The 23,391-nt window shown below is 39.7% G+C and overlaps 1 protein-coding gene across 2 annotated transcripts in view; it reads right to left on the bottom strand.

Annotated features, from left to right (window-relative positions):
* Positions 1–23,391, bottom strand: part of TRAK1 (trafficking kinesin protein 1) — a 109,447-nt gene that overhangs the window by 47,888 nt on the left and 38,168 nt on the right. Inside the window, exon 3 of one of the 2 annotated variants that reach the window (XM_063325380.1) lies at positions 22,721–22,915. In XM_063325380.1, the coding sequence (XP_063181450.1) occupies positions 22,721–22,915 (195 nt within the window). Of the gene's footprint in view, positions 1–9,822; positions 10,159–22,720; positions 22,916–23,391 lie in introns of those variants that run through there. The other variant, XM_063325382.1, reaches the window with a different exon arrangement.

Below are 23,391 nucleotides of genomic sequence, written 5' to 3'. Positions count from 1 at the left end.
ATTCTGCTCATGGAATAGGCCGAACAGTTAAGGAGTCTTAATTACACAATTTTTACCACCTTCTTTTCAACCACTATAAATGGTTAAAGTGAAGCATATACTCAAGACTTTACATTTCTGACACCAAATTTATAGCCAGATATGGCTAAACTGTTTCTTTTGTTCAGCTTGAAAAGGCTACATGCTGGTGTTTCCATCTGCTTTACTTATAGAATGAATTGACTCATCCCCAAGAGGAATACTACCATTCATAAGTGCGCCCACATGCAGATACACGGAAATACCATGTATCATTTTTGTGCAACTATCACTACTACTACCAGTGTGTAGGTGACCTGAAGGTATAGGTTGAGAAGAGAGAGCATCTTTAAAAGGCATTTCAAATACATACTGAGCTGTTGAGGGGAAGGTACCGTAGAAAGACAGGGCTAATTTTATCCCAGATGGAACCCAACATTTTTTCCCCCCCTCTCAAAATCAACGAGAACAGCTTCAGACTGTACTCAGATCTGCATGAAATGTAAAGTCAGCAGGAAGAATAACTGCATGATGTAGGTTTCAGCAAACATCTAATCATTAAAAAAAGAATCAAGCATAAAACAACGGCGGCTGGCCTCTCTCACTAAGTTTCCTCCCCACTCCAATCACCAGTTTTAAAGTTTCCTTTCACCAGTACTGTCTCCAGCACCTTTCTATTTTGCACACACACACAAATTATCTCAGCTTCCGTCGGGGACCCACAACAGGAGAGATGCACAGTTTATTGACTGAGTACGAATGAAATCCAGGCGGAATATTTGATTCTGAGGAAGTCTTTACGTGAAAGACCGCTGTCATGGGATTCAAAGAGCACGTTACATCCACTGAGGCTTTGGAGACAGGAGGTGAATAAAGGTGTAAATTCACAGCAGGTCACATTCTCTGTGCTAATGATCTTTCAAAGCATCCTCACACCACCTTTATGATTGTGTATTTGGAAGTACCAGTTCTCTACCACAGTTCTCTTCCACTATTTTGGAGTGAAATTTACAGCACACGAAATAAGATAAATAAATGGTGCATTTAACTGTTAGCACCTGAAGCCCTGAAAAAATTGCCAGATTTGTTGGAAGCAGCCCTTGAATGAGTACAGTCTCTATGCAGCAGGTGCATAGGAGAATTTTCAATGTACATAGATTCATATTCCCACCCAGTCGCCTGCAATACCATAGATGTCTGTTATTTCCACAAAGTATGACAAGATTTTGGGTCATTTGTTTTGTGGAAAGGTTAAGTCACAAAACCCACAACTTGTATTATTTCTGTCTAAGTGCTTTCAAGTTCATGGATAAGCACAAAATTCTTGCCCTGTTCTTTTGCTCATTTTAGAAGTACCTGTAGGGAATAATAACCTATCAGACACAGTCTCATAATACACATGAGCTCTACATATAAAAAATATATTACATTTCTAAAGAAAGATAATTTCCCCAAAACAGTTTCATCATAAAAAAGGTACTGCGTAGCCTACATCTGTTGATCATGTATTTCTTTTTTAAAGAAGTGTCCATAAATTAAGACTCATCCTATTCATATAAGAGTATTTTCTTCATATTTCATCTGAATATACTGGATACACAGAAAGAAAAGGTCAAATTTAGTAATTTAAATCCACACACATCACTCAAATCACTTACATGTTACCATGTGCTACTACCATAGAAGTTTAAAACAACAAGGTGAATAGTACCTTCTTCCAAGATATCAAGGCTCTGCCTGTTAAATCTGCGTTCTCTCTTATTTTCCTTTTCACAGTCATATTCAAAGCTTTCCTCGTCGTTTAGTGACATTGCTGAAGTTATCCCAGATAGACACACTACGATGCCCTAGTCTCACAGGAGATGGGAAGTCATTCCCTCGGAGGCTGTATTTTTGGGGAGAGCAAGGCAAGGTCTCCACAAAGCAGGATACCATCTTTCCTCACTCACATGCTCAGCCAGGGAGCTCCTGAGTGACTGAGAATTTGTCCTTAGCACAACAGCTTTGTGTTGTACAGATGGGGTGGAGGAGGGAGGAGACCATCTGTCTAATAATTACTAGAAGATTTATGTTGTTCCTCATATCAGCTCTGAAGGTAGCCAGTTTTTGCTCAACAGCTCCACCAGCATATTTCAGACAGAGGAAGTGGGCTGAAAAGCCCCCTCCCTGTCACTCCTCGTGCCGACAAGATGCTCTCTCCTCTGCCCCTGCTCCTCCAGGTGAAGTGGTAGCTTCCCATGAGTGTCTCAGCAACACGGAAGTCCGACCCAGCCTCCGACTGTCACACCTGACGAAGGGTGTGCACCTTCACGGAGTTAAATCGCCTCTCATGTTGCCTAATGCTGCAAGTAACAGATTTCACAGGAGGAGTGAACAGCCAAAGCCTGTACACATGCACACGCTAATCCCACCCAGCAGAGAGATGGTGAAAGCTGCAGGTATGGTATAGTACAGTATGGTCTGACTACAGCATCCACCACATACTGAAAACACCACCTGGAGAACTGGGCTGGGGGGAAGGGAGTGGATGTTTGGGGCTTCTTTTTATTGCTTTCATAATACAGATTACTTGCACGAAGCATTTAAATGACATATCACATCAGCTGTCAAATACCACGTTTTCTACAGTCATCTTTACTCTTCTGTCTGCTGTGGGAAATGAAATACCTCAAGTCCACATATGGTACCCTAGTGTATTTCCAAGGGCATACATATCTCTTCTCCGTTCAAAAACAAAACTTCTTGTCCCCAGACCTCTTGGTTTACAACAGGTTGTGTTTGCTAAACTTGACTGCACACATAGGACAGGTTCACTTTCTTATTTAACTTTTTGCAGCTCTAGATATTTAATGTTTGCCAGGTTGCCTCCCTTGCTTTCAATGGCAAAGAGGTGCCCTTTGCTGCTTACAGAAAGCATTCCTATCTGCGTCACAAGGCAAAGCAGTTGCAGGCAAAGTGGGGGCACAGGAAGGCAAAGGCAGTTCATCACCCTCTGAGGGGACATCACTGCTGGGGAGGGAGACAGACAAACATGACAAGGCAGCAGAACGTAACAGTTTGGGTCACGCAAGAACAATTTCTCTATTAGCACTTCTCTAGTGGTGTGAAAGTATGAAGTAGCATGAGATGGGAAGTAACTCATTTTATACAATCACAATGAATTATTCTGTTTTGGTTTTAAACTCTTGATATTTATATACAAACAATGTAACAATGTTTATATAAACAATAGCCAAAGGATATGAAATACACATAAATGCTTGCTGAGGAAAGGAACACTCATTTCTGAATAAAGGAAGATCCTACTACTCAAACTTAACAACTTGACCTTTGACTGCCAAAATCCACTGCAATATTCAGCAGCAACAATAGCCTCAAGAACTCAGCTGGGGAAAAATAGGATTGTCCCCTTCTCCCTATATAATGAGGTTAACAGATGGAATTTTAATAATAATATAATGAGGATTGCTTCTAGTTTCTGATTCTTTAGAGCTTTTCTTTATCTTCATTTCTTCCCTGTAACAGTGAATCAAAACTCTTTAAAAATATCAGAGAGTAAGAGTCTTAAGTACCTACTTGCTGCCCAGTGTCAATCTAACACATTTTGGTAACAGCAGGAGAATGGAAATTCAGAGAGCAACCAAACCAATAAGCCTCAGATATCTTTAAAAGAATGCAAGAAGCACCTTTTAAATTTAGCTTAGGACAAATAAGTCAAGCCCTGGCAACCCTGTTGATTTTAAACTCTGTTGGTTTTAACACTGCTGACAAGTGTTCAACTATAGCTTATGAAGGAGAGCATGGCAGTGGGCGACACACTGAAAACACACACGTTGCTGGCCAATACACATGACAATATAAGGAGAGTGAATGAATATTCCCACAAGCTGACTTCTGAACCGTGACTCACGTCAGCTCATGCCGCACAGGACTCTGACATTCAAAAGCCGAGCGAATGAGATAATTGTTGCAATGCCTATATTGATATCAGCGTATGATACTTGCTGATGCAAATTCATAATGGGTGGAGAAGGAATGTGTACCGCACCCTCACACTATCAACTCATTTTTTAGAGTTATTCTGGATTAAGCCCTTTCACTAGTGCAGGAATATTTACTTGCTAAATATTAAGAGCCAGGTTTCCAACAGATACCAAACAATAGGCAGCTATGAAAAAAAAAAAAGCTAAATTGTTTACGGTTCTGAAAATATACATTCTAATCAGGAAAGATTTAAAGACATTTTTAATATTTCCTGTAAAGGCATACTCAGGGACTTAAAGAACATACCAGAATGAACATTCATTTTTATGGGTTGCCACTGCAAAGTAAATTTGGCGTATTTGCTGCAATCACCACTCTGAATTAGTGGCTAAAGACATTTAACTCCTCTCAGGAAGCTTGCTAAGTGAGTTACAATGCTTAAAGCACACAGATGCACATTCCTCAGGCGATGCTTGCACTAAGGTACAAAACGCCTTCAGTAACTTTGCAACCAAGCAGGAAACACAAACCAGGAGCTAGGCTGAAGAAGGGTGAGGCTGGGTACAGAACAAATAAACCCTTTTATCCTGACTCACTATTTCCAAGGAACTCCAATGCATTCAAATCATTTTAACCTTCCTTTATCAATAAAAACATCTAGACTTTTGCACAATTAACCACATTCATTTTGACCACTATTAACTAATAACAACAATGCTGCATTTAGAACAAAGAGATTCTCTGTAAGCTAACAAGTCCTAAAACCAGCAACTAAAATAGCATCCACATTTAAAAATACGTTGATAAATTGGTCATTGAATTGAATGTGCTCTCTATTAAGACGTACAGTCAAACAAGTTAGCTTGTTCAAATGTTTACAGGTTTTGTGTGTTCCCCACACTTTCAAAAGCCCACACAAATTATTTTCTGTCAGCTCAATCAAAAGGCCAGCATGCTACTTTAGCAGAAAAGGAATGAAATGGGATGAACTGGGAAAACACTTATCTGGAAATTCAGCAGCTGAGCAGAATAAAGAGGAAGACGACCTCACACTGAAAAATAAGCCATGTTAAGACAACACACAAGCAGATGTAGCTTAGGTCTGACTGGAAAAAGACTAGAAAGTCGATGGAGGAATAAAGAAAAAGGAAAAAAAAAGCAGAAAACTAGGAAAATTTTATCAATGATTACATGAATATAAGCAAGGTTCAATCGCATTTAGCAAATACGGAGATAAAGGACATAGGAGCAAAACAAGAACAACTTGAATAAGAATTCTAGCTGCATACCTATAGAGCAAGGGCTGTTTCAGAGAATTGCAAGCATTCGTAAGATTCTCATCCACTCAACATCCAGAGTAACACCAGGGTTACTCTGCCTACAGGGATGGAAACAAAAGGGGCTAATGTAGCAGGGAGGTGATGACTCATCATAAATGCCCAACCATCAGCCAAGATCCTACTCTAAGGGAGGAAGCGTCAAGGAAAGCATATTTGTAGTAAAAAGGTTGACTGCGCGATCCACAGAGCTGGCAGATGTGTGCTTGAGAGGTTGCCTGTAACTAAGGTACACAGAGAAGAAACACGGACAACCAAGAACTCTTAAAGAGCTGCAGCAGGGAATATAAAATGTTATTCTAATGCTACCTTAAAGGAGTGATTTAAAAAAACATCTTCAAAGGAAGCAAGGCAATGATAAGTAATCATGCTTAAAGTGGCTGAGAGGTCAAGGAGAGCAGGCTTTAACATTGCTAAATGCTGTTCAGCTAAAAAGAAAGTTTGCTAATAATCATTTCAGTGGACTAGAAAATAGAACAGAGGTGAGGAGCTCTAAACTGCAAACAGAGCAAAGGATGAAAACATTTCAGTGCGATCCAGGTAGGGGTTGAAAGTTATAAAGAAGAGCAGAGGCAAGATAAGGTGTGCTGGAACAACCGAGAAAGTGAGATGAAGTTGCTCAGGCAAAGGTAAGGGGGTTAGAAGCTTCAGCACATGACAAACAGGGCACACAGTGTGATTGGTGAGGGAAAAATGGAAAAGACACTATTTTCTCCGCAAGAAATTGATGAAACTCATGACCAACAAAGGAAGGAGGAAAGAGCCAACTCCACACACACAAAGTCATCTGGAGTTGCAGGCAATGAACTCTCAGGCATTACTGTGGAGTTGTTCAGCTACTAGTAAACAAGTAATGGAAGAAACCACAGGAAAAGCAATTTGATCCAAAGTTAATCTGTATTTCTCTAGAAAGCATTGTTCATTGAGAGGATGAAAAATAATGGCCTAAGAAAGAGGCTGAGGAAGAAGCTATTCATAAAGATTTCTCTGGGTATCTACCTGAGCAACCTGGCCTAGTGGGAGGTGTCCCTGCCCATGGCAGGGGCGTTGGAACTAGATGATCTTTAAAGGTCCCTTCCAACCCAAACGATTCTATGGTACTTATCTGTTTATTTACCTGTTTGGGAGTTTGTGGGAGGTTTTTTTGCATTATTTTTTTCACCAAAGTTGTGTTGTACGCATTTTTTAAGAACCTTTTTTTTTTTCTCTTAAAAAAAAAAAAAAAACAACTCCCAGATGAACTCAGACTTTTATACTATTATCTTTCAAAATAAGAGTCTGCAAAGGTTTCATCTTTTCGTCTTTTATCATTGATTCTGTCAATGTCTGTCTGCTATGACAATAACTACTTTCCTACTCAAGTCCACACTCTTTCCCCCTCCCCATTCCACCTACACAATATATTTCATTAATACCAAATAAGGTGACAACTGTCACTCATATTATAAAATATTATACTTGAAAATGTACCTAAAAAGCACAGTGTAATAGTTCTTATTTATAGAAGTTTCAATTGATTGTAATGTCAGTTAACACCAGTGATTCAACCTTCAGATAAATAGCATGACATTTTATTGTCCAGTTTCATCTACCAAAAATACTCTGTAAAGGACTTTACGTAAAGGGATTAATTCCAACCCTAGAAAGTTTTTGTATAGATTTGTACATTGTAAGTTTTGATAGTTTTTTCATTTGCTTTTGCAAGGCATTAAAAAAATTACCATCATCAAATGCAAGTCGAAGACATCATTACGATTTTGGTCCATACAGAAATTCATTAAATCTGAGGTAAAAGTGAGAGTCACTTCTTTACCTATTAAATAACAGCATTAAAACCTTATATCCTGGTGTAATTTTGGAGTGCTCTTTGGATTGCCCTTGAAGAACAAGAAACCATACACTGCTAAAATAATTACTAAAAAAAGTAAAACAATTAAAGCCACACCTTTTAAATGGAAATCTTGAGTCTCAGCAGCTTTGACAAAGGATGCACGAACAGTTTAATCAGAAAAATAATTCTGTAGGATAACAGATTGCAAGGTTTTCTATTAGTTTCAATGTACCACCAACCATCCTCCAATGTTCTATTTGCCAAAAAGGGTGAACTGGGTAGGATTCACAATTGAATGCACACATACATCTGAGTTCCTGGGAGTCCATGTACAGCAGAGAAAGAAGCTCGCTAACTATGCTTCATTTTGTCTTAAAATAGATATTCAAAACAGGTTGTATGAGCTGCAACTGCCTATCACTCTCTACTGAACATAAAAAGCATTTCAGGCAAAAGACTCTGGTATCGACAAATACATGGTAGGGGGAAAAAAAAAAACCAAACAAGCATCAAGAGACAAGCATCTCTTATAATATGTCATCTGCTCTAGGTTTTTAAAAAAGCTCAGTTTTCTACTGCATTTTAAAGATGCCTTTTGTCACCCACTACAATCAGAATAACCTTCCTCCATCAAGAGGAAGTATTAATACTATTTTAAATCCAAATTAATATGCCAGTATCAAAGGCCAAAGACTATGCCTTCCACTGCACCTCTCAAATCCTTCTCTTTCTCACACACTTCAACTGGGAGAAGCAAAAGAAAGCTAAACCCCATAAAGTTCCATTAAACCTTATGAGACTACCAATCACTTGTGAGACCCAGACAGGACTGACAGCGCTATTCTTCCATCATGTAGTATTTTAGTAGTATTTTAATTTAAAAATAAATAAATAAATAAAGCACTATGTCTTACCTACTGGGGAGATTTTTTCATTATCGGGCATCAAACCCTGCTTTCTCTTAGGGCAGAGCTCCCCAAATACTTCCAGCTAGCACAAACTATCTGACTCTCCGTAGACCTCAGCTCATGGAAGAAGAACGCTGGGCGGGGGCTCAGTGCTCCCAAGAAAACTTGTCAGCCCAGAATCAGACCAACGACTACCGTGCTACTGAGGCCCTGATCCCACAAGGTATTTAAATGCTTGCCCAACACCTGTTGCTTATTCCATTACTGTGGAATTCCCATAGGTTCTCCAGTGCAGTACACACCTTAAGACAAAACTGAGGAGCAGATGAGCTCCTAGCTCAGACATTCAGCCATGCCATGCTTCTGCATAATGACACTTTGACCTGACAGACAAAGGACCATAAAAAAGAACAATGAAAAGAAGGCTATCTGTATTTAACCCGGGGGAAAAAAAAATAAATTATAAAAATCAGCTACAGCTTTTAATGACAGCACAACTGTTCTATTTTTAAGCTTCTAAAACCAGGCCAACTCAGCCTGTTACATCATGTGGATTAATCAGATGCTACAGTATTTACTAGGGTTAAACCTAGGGGATAAAGGTTACATAATGGATTCAGTCCAACTTAAAGTGGTCAGATCTTTCAAATAAATATGCACCTTTCCTCTTTGAACACCTGGACAGGAATAATCAATTAAACATAAGAGAAGGTTAAGTTTACAAGTTTCTGAAATTGCATTCCATTTGAAAATCCAGTACAGAGCAAGAAACGTAGGCATATGCCACTCAAAAGACCATAAAAACCCAATAAAATTTTATCACACATCTTTACCCTTCACATCCCCTCTGATACTGTTATTGAAGCAGTATGAAATATCTTGATGTACTACATACATACAACAACCCCTGGGCCTACACTCCTTACTCCTTTCTGTTCTTTGCTTCACTGTGATCTTGGACTTGCCTCATTTAAGGCAAGCTCTACAACCACAATAAAATCCATATACAAATACTGCTTTTCCAAAGGCTGCATTTGTTTTAGAGGTTACCACTGAGTACCATCAATGAGGAATCTTGATTTTTCCACTCTGCTGAGAGTACAGTTTTAGCCATTCCTTATCCTTCCTCAAGTGCCTTCTATCAGAAGACTGATGAAAACATCCAATGCTCTGATAAAGAAATAATCGCCCAAGCAAACATTAGAAAAATCACAAGAGGCCCAGAAGATAGTGCTTGCCAGATCTTGTAATTTTTTCAATTCAAAAAGTTAACCTGCTTGCTTCTAAGGAACTAGAGTTTTAAATATCTTTCACAGACAAATAACCAGAGAGAAAATATGTACTGCCTATTAACACATTAAATATATACATATTACAGCATATTGGTAAGGCAGAAAAAATACAAAGACTTAAAACTCAAACCAATACACAATCTTACAGTAAGTGTAATTCAGCTAAATTATTATACATACGGTCAGCATTTCAAATATTTCTCCCCTGCCCAAAGATTGCTCATATAGTGCATATGCTCGTCTGCCACTCCCTTTCAAAAAGGGAAAGCTATACGGCAGTCTCTTGTAGCATGCTCACAAGAGATGCTGAGGTGGAACAGAGATGCGGGCATCTCCACTACACCAGAATGCTGCCTTTTTCAAGGTACTTCATTTTTAAAACCATTGAGTAACGATGGTTCAGTCTCACAGGCTCCAAATTCTGCAACAGGAGACTAGAAAGATATATTTACCATCTGTGCATTCTTCATAATACCAGTCCAGTTCATAATAATCTGCTTCAATAAATTTCTGCATAGTCAGTATCCTTCAGCAACATAGACGAGATTTCACTTCGCTGCTAAGGTCAAGTGAAATGCAGCCATGCCTTCCTGCCTTTGCAAAATACCGTATCACAAGGAAGCTCACAGAAAGCTGGAAAAGAGCTGCACATCTTCAATGAAGCTGCAAATAAAATCAAAGGGGGGTGTGGAGGGTGTATCTAGGGGGAAAAAAAAAATAAAATAACAAAAAATAGAAAAAGGATGCAGAAGAGAGAAGCAGATGCCCTGGCAGCTGCTCTAATAAAGAAGCTCTGCACAGGAGCCTTGGATGGGTGTTAACAAAATCATCCTATCAAAAGGCTGATGCGCTGACGTGGGGGACACACACCACCGCCTGGCTGTTTCTAACTCATTCCTTTCCTCCCTAGTCTCCACATCTCTTTCTGTCTAACATGTTGCCATGGAGACGAGCTGGCTCTAAAAGAGATGCAGAGATGAAGAAAATGCATTTTGCTGTTTCTGGCTTTGCATATTAGAAGTACCCCTCCATACTGGAAATGAAAATTCTTGCTCAGAAAGACGATACATCTCTCTGATGAACAGCATCATCATGCCATCGCAATTCACTAGGTACATGCACTACATTAATAATGAAAATCTAGTCCATTACTACTCTCCTCCACACAGTTTGATAAAAGCCTGCCTTCCCCATGGAAAATTAAACTACATTAATGCTCTGTTACACTATTCTGGGCTGATATAATAAAATCCTTTATGCATCCTGTTATTGCAAAAGTGGCAAACAAAAAATGGGGGAATCAGAAAAATCAGGACAGTAATACATTTCCCCTTGCAGTAAAACTCATCTGCTTCTACTTTTGACCTCTCCATGAACCACTGACTTTTTTTTTTTTTTTTTTTTTTTCTTTTTTCCCCAAGCATCTAAGCTTCATAGCCAAAAGCAAGGGGTTAGGACAAACTTTCACTACTCTATTCCTAAAAATGCTGAAGGTTGTCACACTGAATAGCATCACGTTCATGTTCAACATTTTGGAAATGAAAGAAAAGACTTAACTTTTGCAGCACCCAATAAAATTGTGGTTTAGCTGTTAGAAGAGAATCTGTCTGAGAAACAGATGGCATTAAATCATCATCATCCACAGCAAAAAGGACGTCTGAATCTGTGCAGGTATGGTTACCAAAGGGACTGACATCCATTTTGTTCATAACCGTCACATATTCCTCACCCCTTTCTCTCCCTTTTCTAGGAAACTATATTTCTTTGCATTGGGATAGATTAAGTTGCAACACATGTTAATAACAGAAGGTAGGAGGCTGTATTGGGCCTGACCAAGGAGGTGTCTGTCTAGCCATGAACAGGTAAGGAAGAACTAGCCAATACTTCCCTCAACTGCCAGGTTTTTTCCCCTCTTCAGAGACAGCCTGAGACAGATACAGTTTCTACTTTTAGCAATTCTTGAAGGACTTATCCTGTCTTTTCTTGAGAAAATCACTCATGATTTTGCAGATTTCTATTAAGGTCTCCCTCGCTCATGTCTAGGTTGTTACCACTTACTCTGTTCCCTGACTGGTACCACTTTGCTTTACTGTAACAGAAACAGGCAAGGCAAAGTCAAGGTATACAAAGGAAAATACATCGGTTTCATGACTGAGTATTTCAGCTTTATTGGTATAAAAAATTATCACTGCAGTAACTTTGAGCTTGGGAATTGCCACTTCCCTTTTACATATATTGACAGCTGAAGCACAGATTACCGGTTCCGTTCACACATCTGCCACACGTTTGTCAGTGGCAGTTGGCCATGTTACTCACTCAACTCCAAAGTTCTAGTCCAGGGTCAAACTCAAATACACCTTTCCCTACAAGTACATTATTTCACTGGAAAAAACCCAACATGCTTCTAAGTCTGCAAATGAAAATAAGGAAAAAACATAAATCACTGTGGTCATCCCACAATATACTAAACTATTTGGCAATATGCACAGGATTGCCCTCTACTCAGCACTGGTGAGGCCACACCCGGGGTACTGTGTCCAGTTCTGGGCTCCCCAGTGTCAGAGAGACATGGACACATTGGAGAGAGTCAAGCAAAGGGCCAATGGAGGTGAAAGGACCAGAGCATTGCCCCTAAGAAGAAAGGCCAAGAGAGCTGAGACTGTTCAGCCTGGAGAAGAGAAGGCTCAGGACAGATCTCATCAATGTATATAAATACCTGAAGGGAGGGCACACAGAGGATGGAGCCAGGCTCTTTTCAGTGGTGCCCAGTGACAGGACCAGAGGTGATAGGCACCAACTGAAACACAGGAGGTTCACTCTGAACGTAAGAAATTATTTTTTTTTTTTGTAATGTGAGGGTGACTGATGACTGACACAGCCTGCTCTAGGGAACCCCGCTCAATCAGAGGGGTTGGACCAGATGAGTTGCAGAGGTCCCTTCCAAACTCAACCATTCTGCTATTCTATGATTTTGTAGTTCAAGGGCCTTCACCCATTTACTTCATTTGTTTAATTGCCACAGACTAAGATTCAATTTCTTTCATTACACAAAATACTTCCTAGGCAGTAGGAACAAGGACATGATTTCAGACCACTGTGAACTTTAAAGGTTCACAGAGACTGAAGTGCTAGAGCTCCTCCTCAAATACAGTTACGCCATTACCCTGTGAGATGCTCCTGGGCCAGGAAGCAAACTGCAATCCATGCCTCTAAACTACTGTTTTGTTTGACTTTACTCTTAAGTCTCTGTCCGTGCTCCCCAAGCCAGCCTTAACACCTGGGGCTGAGGCCTGCAGCTCTCCTGCAGGGGTGGCAATCAGTCAGTCTCCGGGTGAAGAGATCCAACGCTTGTACTTCAGTTATTGCTGGTGGAAAACTGAGTTGATGTAATACCCAAGCAAAGTTAGTCAACCTCCTCTAGGCTGGAAGCACTGTCATTCTTGGGAGGTTAACTCAAAGCAAACAAGCACAGCCTTAATCAAGGAACCACCACATTTACTGGCATTTACCCCTGTTTGTTACTTTTGCATCAAGGTAATCTTAATCTTCTTGAAATCAAGAGGTACACTGAGATAACAAGGGTGCAAAAAGCAACATTTACTCTCATTTTGTTAGAGATCACGTTATTTTTGGCTTCTTTCTTCTGATTAGATTTTTAGTATGCTCAATATTAATGTGAAAGCAATATAATAAGCGTACTTGACCTTCAGGTTAGTAAATCACAACAGATTATATAAAAGCCACTAAAAGCCTTTGGACATGCAAAGGTCATACAATTACCTTAAAAAAAAAATACCATATTTTGAATAGCGCAAACATTTTTGCCAAATGTGATCATTCTGCCCTCACACTGTGCCATCTTGAAACGGAGGAATGTGACAAAGCACTCCAGCCCTAGCTCGGTCTTGCAGAATTTCAGCTGTGCATGCTCACAAGGCAAGAAAGGCACATGCTATTAAATGCAATTAAGGCTACACTGTTAAAATACTGTCAGAGAAATATAAAGGTTCCTATGGCAACATTAACTCAATTGCTCTGCATATAAGCTATTTGTTCCACTTGTATTATTTTTGTCCAAAGGGTAATTTCAGTCTCGTAATGCTATTAAACAGGCATTTAAAATATAAAGAATGAACACTGGCTACTCGTTTAAATTGCTGCAGGGACTCTCTCCTTTATATTTCCTGACATTTTAAACAAAGGAAAATCTTCAACATGCTAGAATTTTCTTCTCACTGTCCTCTCCCCTGCATGCACGCACCCCCCCTTTCAATGAGACAGGGTAAAAATTGTTCAAGGTGGGGGGTTTGGGCTTTTGAATTGTTTGTTTTACTGATATTTTTCTACAGATCTGACTGGAAACATATTGGTGTAATCCAGAAAGGCATTATTTTTCTGTGGAGAAAATCGCTTGTGTGGTCAAATGATTTCAGAACTCCTCAAGAGACTTGGATATATGGGATAAGCGTATGATCTTCCCAGCATGAAGAAAGAAACCCTGGACAGACAGAATACTATATATCCAGGTAGCCACATGCAAGCATCCCTTCAATTATATGAGAAATTGTAGTTCTACAAAGGGCAGGCTGGAAAGGTTGTCAAGTTGAACATGAAAGCCTGACCAGGCCGACAAAGCAGCTGCATACTTGCAGAACCCTCTTTCTACCTCTGCAGCCCTACTGTTCCTTCCTACAGCTACACATTGAATTCAACTTATCAGAACAGTACGTTTTTCTGGCGGACTGCTTCTGCAAACATTAAACTTCTGTGTATTTCAATATCCATGTTACAACACTGCATTTGGCTGGGGTATTACTTTGTTAGTTGCCTAAAAGTTCATATAAAATTTGAGTTTAAGAAAGATTTCAGGTAATGGATCTGTGATTATAAGGGACTTGCTTTTTCCAATTCCAACACTAAATACAGTTATACAGATTCATTCGGCATTCCCTTCCAGCTCCTGGATTTTGTTCTATTTTTCTATGTATAGTTTTAAAGCAAACAAACAAACAAAAAAATCACTTCCATTTGTTCTCCACAGAGCAAAATATACAGACTGCTGAAGAACTCTAACAGGCAGCTCTGATCAGCTAGACTGAGCACTCCTTAAGTTTGTGGTTACAAAGGGGTTTTATTAGGCAAAAAAAAAGTTGATTTGAAAAGCTCACGAGCCTTCTCCTTTTTCCCTTTTGCTGCAATAAATCCGTACTACTGGTCAACACTAAACTGCCTAAATTAGACAGGTTACCAAAATCACCCAAACCCTTTGCCTTGTTTGAAGAGAATTTTTGACAAAGATAGTTTTAACTACCTCATTTCTAAACGTGGCCTCTCAAGAAAGTTGTAGCAGCACACGCAAGGATGCAGTGAAGCATGTTGCTAGGGTGCAAAGCAGCAGCAGGTCATCTCTGCTGGCAAAGTATTCAAAGAATGTCATTACACAGTATGTCCCTATAAATCATGTGTTCCCATGCTTAGTCATTCTCAGCTTTCTTCTCCAAACCTTTTTCAATTTCAGGAGGATCCTTTGAAACTGAATACCGGAGCTGGATGGAGTACTTCCATGGCAGCTGCAACAGTGAATTACTTCCCATTTGATTAACTCTAGGTCACAATTCTTTTATTGGCTACAGCATCACATCAGGGTGTTCAGATAATTAAACACCATATGCTTTAATTATTTTCTCCAGTCGCCAACACCGTCACCACCACTCAGGATAAAGTTGCCCATCCCATTAATGTCATCTGGAGTCCTTTTTATCAGAGCAGCTGTACAGCCCACCACTATGCAATGCATATTGTTAACGGTCAGGCATTTCCACAATACTTACTTTGTGAACTGACATTTTTTTAACTGACTTTAAAAAAAATAAAGTTATTAAAGAGCATTGAAAAGGAATGCAAGCATATTTAAAAGCCCAAGTCATTTTCAAGGACAGGCTGGCAGACTGTTACTTCTAAACTAGGATCTCATTTACTGAAGTGAAGAGTTACTGGTGTTTCACCTAAAAGAACACTGAAGAGAAGTCATCCTGTGACTGCACATTTAGTAAGAGCAAACAACTTTGCAACTTAGGACAGAGATCTCTTTCTAGTGTACTATTTTACTTAGCAAGAAGTCACTGTGTCTTGCTTAACCTGAGAAGAGTGGAACTAGAGCAGTGAAAGCATGGTATCAGCAGCTTTCAGAATTGGTATTTAGAAAAATGGGTGCTTTGGATTTGATTGACTCTCTTTTGTCAAAATTGGATTACTATCCAGGGCTTCAAAATGGTACAGGTACTTCCTACAGATGGGGCAGAGCTGGTCGTTTCTGAACACCATAAGGGCATGCTGACCTCACCTGGTACAGACAAAAAGACTCTTCTGGTGCAGAGAAGAGCCTAACTGTTCTCCCAGTGAAACAAAATGATTTAACATGAGACAGTGGCAGACAGATGAAATTAAATTACTTAAGGACAAAACCCTATTTTCCATTTAAAAGGATTATTTCTCCCTTCCTCCAACTTATTCCTGAAGAGTACTATATTTGCATTTGTATAAAATAAAAATTGATGTGTTCTTCAACAACCTACCTGCATAGTTTAATTGAGATATCACTAGGCATACTTAAATACTGTAAATGAGATCATGATAGCAAGAGCTGGACATGTAAGAGAATACTACCCCTATCCAGCATAAAGAAATGAAGGAGGGTAAAGCTTTGAAGAGTAGATTTTGTAAATTGTTCACCACCCAGAAATTGTGTGGAAACTACCACCTCTATTTTTTTTTTGTGTTTATGTTTTTCCCAGACACAGCAAAAACATCTGTAAAATGAAGTTGAGCTTAACATCATGCTTGATTGGATAGACAAAAATATTACAGTAGGCATGGTTATGACCTATTTTCCTAACAAGGAAGGAGAAAACCCACTGACAGTCATGACTGCAGCTTCCTGGGAGAGAAAAGGAACACAAGCTGCATTACATTGAAGGAATATAGAATCAGGGAGCCCAGAACTGCACCCAGCACTGCAGGCATGGCCTCACCAGTGCTGAGTAGAGAGGAAGGATCACCTCCCTTGACCTGCTGGCAACACCCCTCCTAACACAGCCCAGGACACCATTAGCCTTCTTGGCAGCTGGGGCGCAGTGCTGGTTAATGTTCAACTTTGTGTCCACCAGGACTCCCCAGGTCCTTTTCTGCAAGGCTGCCTTCCAGCCAGTTAGACCCCAGCATGTACTGGTACATGGGGTTGTTCCTCCCCAGATGCAGAACTTAGCACTTCCCTCTGTTTAATTGCACAAGGCTCCTCTTGACTCAACTCTCCAGCCTGTCAAGGTCCCTCTGAATGGGAGCACAATCCTCTGGTGCGCCCAGCCACTCCTCCCAGATCCTGTCTATGTCTCTCATCCACCCTGATGCTGCGCAGCCTGCTGTCTTCCTCTCCTAACTTCTCCGCTTGGTGACAGCTCTTCAACAGCATCACACCTCCTGCATAAAAGAAGGCCATCTCTCCCTACCTCAAGGAGAAGTCCCAGGCACTCCCAGCAGCCTGGGACTTTCAGGGCTTAAAGTCACTGCCCTGGCAGGGCAGGTGCTCCAAAAGCTGGGGAATGCACCCCGTGGCACATCACTGCCATATCTGAGGGTTTAGGCTGTTCTGAACTCAGATGAGGACCCTTTCTTTGCATCCTCCCACATAAACTGCTGCATCTGTTGGCTGCCTCTGGGAGCTGTGCTCCAGACCTGGCTGTTACATACACATCTCCCAAGCACCAGCTAAAGAGGTGCTTGACCATCCCTAAATCAGCATCAGCTGCAATGAAGGCTCCAAGCACCCTTGGATCAAAGGCAGCTAAGAGCTTCTCAGAAGCCACTAGAGCTTCCTCAGGCCCACAACCCTGTGACTCCCCTTACCTTGCCCTTGCCTGGCAGCAGCAGACACCCACCAGTTTCTCAGAAGGTTCTCAGGAATCGCCAGGTGAGCCTGGGCCCTGTCCCCAGAAGCTGCCAAGGCAAAACCCAGACTCTTGTGCAAAGTGCTGTGTCTGTTCACTGCCTCTGGTAGCTGCACTGAGAGACCTGTGCTCTAGATCTGGCTCTTGTATAGACCTCTCTCTAGCCAACAGGGTGCTTGACATTCCCTAATCTGGAGGCAGGGAGATGGAATGTCACTTTGCTATTATCACACATTCACACACCACATTTTAGACTGGCTTAAAAGGCATTCTGCCTCAAGAATTTAATGTGTCTGGTGAGATGATGTTTGATTTATTTGATTATACTTTCAGTTCAGATCAGTTTTATTTTGTTCATTTGGTAGGGACTGTCTCAGTCTTCAGTCTGAAGCATATGAAGAAAATAATGACAAAGATATGCTTTGGAGTTCCAGAATGTAAAAGAACAGCTGCAGCCCTAATATGCCATTCAGTGCCTCCCAAAAGCTATCATCATCCAAGTGTGAAGACTCCACTTCCCAATTGCCAACTAAATTTTAAGAACTAATTCCCTGCATCACCTATCCTGAGTTCCAGCTTAAGTTCCTCCAAAAAGTTGCTAATAAATTAAAATGCTTGTATATTTAAATATTCATCTTCTACCAATATCTTAAAAAATTAATTCAAAAGGAGGGCTAAGTAGCCTTGTGTCCACGCACGCTCTTGAGTGACGCTGCCCAGCAGATTCTGTGACTGCCAGCCTTTGTGGCTGGGGACTGAACTGATGATCTCAAAAACAAAAAGCCACAGGAAGGCAGAAAAATCTGCTCTAACAAGACACAGCAGTGTCGCTAAGTGTCATTTTTGACTCTTATCCTGTATGGATTAACACAGCAAGAAATTCATCACATTTCCACCACCAGGTTATAAAGCAGCATCAATCTCAGTATACAGTCCAAAAACTGCAAGGACATTTTTCATAAGTCATTCAGAAATCAAATGCCCTTCTTGTTTAATTGCTCGGATTTCAAACCTATCATGTTCATACAGAACAGTTACAATGACAATATTCAGTGTGCAAGCGTTATGAAGCTCAACAGAATACCATTAAAAGTCAAAAGCTAGATTTTAAAATTCTAAGCATAACTTGTTGTCAAGTCATCTGAATTCCAATCAAAACCAGTGAGTTGTATAAAAGGAGTCCCATAGGAATGAAATAGCCAACTGCAATCAGTATTTTGCCTATAAGCTCTGATGTAGCTCCCCTCTGTAGGAGGGAGATTTAAAGACAGAGGATCCAAACATTCCCTTGGCATAGATTTTCCTTGCCCGCTACAGAGAAATTGACTCAATTTACAGTAGGCAAGATCACCACTCCTGTTGTTGTATCTTGCAATGCACATCCTCCTTTCTACTAAGGGGAGTTTAAGCAGTATAAAACCTTGCTGGAAATGGCATGAAAAGGTTGCAGCGTTTGAGAGACATTTTTACTTAAACAAATTTTGCCTTCCACAGTGAAGAGTATGGAAGTACCCAAGGTTCTAATAATAATAATAATAGAAGAACAGTCCTTGTTACTGCAAAATACCAAGAAAGCAACAGGTTTTTTTTCAGAAATCAACATTTTGCAATTATAAAGATTAAAATACCATCCAAGTATCACAATGAATGTAAGTAATCTGAAGGTGCCATTGGAGAAGAGATTTTAGCTCGTTTTATAGATCTGTAGCATTATTATCCTTGATTTATCTTGTATTACAACTTACACAATATTTATATAAGCCTACAAGAACAGTACTACTAAGCAAAAACATAACATCCAAATACTAAGAAAGACTAGTTTATAAGTTTGGTTTACTAACAGAGAACGGAAATGTGCTCAACAGAGAACCCAGGGTTTCAGTAATTACTGAAATCACCATAAACACACACACATCCACACATCATTTTATTTATTAGGCTTAAGCCAGCCACATTTTTTAAATCCGCTTCAGGGCACTTTACAAGACTTAACCAAAAATGCACTTGAATTATTTTCGAGTGGAGATTTAAAATTTGGTCACTATATTTTAAACTTTGTTCAAAAGGATAACTACAAATGCAATTGTACACTGATACACATATACTATATATATTTATTGAATAGGCATACACACACAAATTTTTATATCTCTCTCTATATATAGAACTCCCCACTTTCCTACTTCTGTGGGCTTTTAAATATTTTTAAGTAATCCAGTACTGAGGTTCAAAGGTTCAGACATCTATCTTGTTCAAAACTTACAAAAGGAGCGGGGACAGAGCTGGAGATATGGATCACAATCGAGACAGAGGGTAAAGAGCCACTGAGTATGGTAACTGGTCTACGGCAGAAGGAAGGAAAAAAGGCAGCTCTCAGTTACCATCCCCAAAATCAACCTCCACTGCCCTTGGATGGCGGGGTGGGAATGCAATTACAACCAGTGGAAAAACAGACACGTTCCCCTTCCCTCATTCCAGTTGTTCACAGTAGGTACCGGAGCATCATTAAAACAATGAGTTACTGTGCAAGGCTGTCACTATTGTGTTACCCTACAGACTATTTCCAAGGTAAGTAGTTACATTTTAACTGGTGTGGTGAGAGGTTGTAAAATGTTCCTCTTCCTGATAAGTTCTCTCCCTAAACAACAGGAAGCCTTACAAAATAAATATTTACATATATTAATAATGCACAATGTTTACATATATTAAAATATGCACAAACATCCCCTTTGATCTCCAGTATTTCTCAGTCTGTGAACATTTCCTGAATAAAGCAACATCATATACCTCCCTCCCTGTTAAATCCTGGTTTCGAGGCTGATCAACACTATAACATACCAGGAACCATAAGTAATCAAAAGGCTTAACTCAATACCTAAAAATACTCTGCACTAGTTCAATTTTTAATATTAATTTTATTTGAATTATCTTTGCGTGTCCCTAAGAAGCTTGAAGAAGGTAAAGCAACAATCTCTATGTGTAGTGCAGTTTAATTCTGATAAAAGTATTTATTTTGCAGCCAATCCTTTTCTGTTGCAGCAAAAGCGATGAATTCTTCCTTCAGTTAAGGAAAACTGACAGATTAGGAAATGTCATTTTTATTATTTATTAAAGTTAACTACATGCATAGAATTCTTAGATCACAAGGATACTGTTTTGAAATCAGTGGAAATATGTAAGATTATACTAAAACTTTCCAATAGACAAGTTACAGTATTTGCTCACTGCCTTGTCAAGGTTTTTAAAACAAACTAAACAGGTACAGAAGGAGTGCCTTAATTGCAGCACTGAAAATTAATCATTGTGCAAGCACAGCCACACCCGGGAAAACACTCTCCAAAGTGATGATGGTATAATCCACAGGACTTTCTGTGAACTTACTTAAAATAATATTTTTGTTAGTTATTTTTTCCATAAACCAACATTTACAATCAATGTCAATTTCCAAACATGCCCAAGTTTTATGACCTTGCACACTCACGTATAAATGCATTATATGACTTGTTCATGATAACTGAACAAGGATAAAGTCAAAGATCTCAGTTTCCAGAGTATCTAAGGCTCAATCCAAGTTTGCTTAAACTTCTTAAACTACTATTTATGCACAAGTGTCTGTATATAAGCAGTAAGGAATAACCTTTTATTTACAGAAATTACCCCTGCTCAGCTCTTCTTCTATAAACAGTTATTTCCCAATGAAAGAAGAAAACATACGCTGTGGCAGGATCTACACTCGTAACTTTTTTTCATTCAAGCCAACTGACTGGGTGAAATCTTCAATCACAGCAACATGACAGAGTTGCAGTCATTATATTCGTAAGCTAAAAGCTGGATAAAATTGTTTAAGTACCCAAAGTTACAAGATGCTACTCCTATCTGATTTCTCTGTCGTACATAGCTTCATTTTGTATCCACCCCCAACAGTCATGCACTATTACATGTGATATGGGCCACCAGCATCTCAGTTGGGAAAATTAGGACGCTTCCACACGGATTTTTGCCTTCCTTGCCCCACTAGCAAAACATCTTTCCCATGGTTATTGCAACAGCCCACCCGCATAGGCAATCTTATTCACAAGACAGGACCAATCCGGTTACCAAAGACTTTGGAAATCTGACATTTCAAAACATGTCTTTAAGCCAACTTCTGCCATCATTATAGCAACACTAATGGACTGATACAGAACAAAGAGTTGCAGTACAACTGACTCCACAGATCAGCTTCAGCTCACCTCTCCCCCCTTCCCCCTGTTTTTGTCTGATTGGTGGCAAGTGGAGAGCATACGCAAGCTAACTACTGAAATACTTAATGCCTTCTGTTGAAGCACTACAGTCAGAAACTCAGTTCTTCATATTCTTAATGCTTTTCTTTACCAACCTTGCTCCTTACAAAGTGAATTCAGGTGCTTCAAAATGCAATTAAGCCATCTTTGCAAAGGTTTGTATTGAGCCCTGTAATTCATCTCTTCTGAGCTCCACAGTGCCTCAGTAAGTCTACCTACATCTACCTACTACTATAATCTATGTAAATCCACTATGTAAGCCTAACTACCACAGCTATAGAATAAAACCTTTTGGCTTGATACTCTACAGACTATTTTAACATGCAATACATGCAGAAGTGCAACAAAAATTGCACGTTCATGGGAAACCATGGAGGACAGGGGGAAAAGGAACAATCATTTAATTATACATTACTCGATCAGCAACTAGAGGATTAATCATAGAAGTTTTCTCTACTTGCACAGCTAAGTCAATATCAACAGTGGAAGAACCCAGACAGTCATAAATCCATTCACCATGATAAAAGCATTTACAGGCTCAAACAAAAGAATGAAAAACCAAGGTCACAACACTACACACTTTCCCTCCAGGCACAAAAGGTACCTTTTTGTCCAATAGTACAAATATGAACAAAAGAAAGAACGAAGGGACAAACCATCCCAACCAAATGCTCAGAGTTTGATTCTTCACAAGTCTTTACTAGAAGCGTAAGCTGCAGAAAAACGATTTGATGTCATGCTGTGATGCTGGCACACAGTGCCATCAGACAACAGTGCAAAGTGTCAGAGACCATGATACAGGTCTAAATTTTCTACATTGTATATGTAAAGAAAATTTCAGTCTCTTGCCAGAGAGATCATAAGCAAAAAGAAGTATTTCTTTTTCACCAATATTTGATAACGTGGAGGGGAGCACGCACAGATTACAAATGCAACTGCTGTTTCTAATCAAATGTTTCCTTTGTTTCTATCTACTGCAAACTTGAAGACCAAAAGCACTAAGTCGAGAACAGTTCTCATGCTTTCCACAGTTGTAAAAGAATTGCACAGATTCTTCAGAGAAAGTACCAAAAATAGCACTATTTTATTTGTTTATCAGTACAATTTCTGAATTTTTGACTTACGGAAGTATTTCAAGGTCTCTTCTATCTGCTCAGTTGTTAAGTCAATATTCACATCGGGAGAAATGAGAGGTGTATGAAGCCAGTCGTCGTGGTCATAACCATAGATTGTATCTGCTCTTAGCTTATAATGAGGCAGCTGCTCTTCCAGTAGACTGATGATTTCAACTTCAGGAAGGTTGGTACTATTGCACACATCTGGTAAGAGAAGAGGACAATTTCTGTTAGCTACTATACATACAAGCTAGCAAAGATGTCAGTTTGTTTTGGCATCAGCAAAATTTTTCTGCACGTAGAAAACAGTTAGATACTGGTCGGTTTAGAAGATATGACTAGCATAAATGATCCCGAAATAGCATATTTACTAGCAGAAAACACAAGGGCATGCTTTGGGGACAAAAAGCCCAACTTCTAGAAGCAGTGACTCATCTATTGAAGAATAAGGTAGGGGTGGGGTGTGGGGGAATAGAGAACAAGCGAGCATTGACCAAGAGAGGGTACTCATAACCTGGATATGGAGAAAGGATTAGTGCATACAGGAACTTACATTTTTGATGTTCTACTTGACAGATTATTTTTAGCTTGCAAGCTTTACGTATCTCCTTAGTTTGGTCTTTGACCACAGTTCAGTACCACTACATTTTTTTGCCTTTGCTGCTGGCAGATTTTTCTCA

Source organism: Chroicocephalus ridibundus, chromosome 2 (assembly GCF_963924245.1).
Source record: "Chroicocephalus ridibundus chromosome 2, bChrRid1.1, whole genome shotgun sequence".
Taxonomy (NCBI): Eukaryota; Metazoa; Chordata; class Aves; order Charadriiformes; family Laridae; genus Chroicocephalus; species Chroicocephalus ridibundus.
This window is presented reverse-complemented; position numbering and strand designations above follow the sequence as displayed.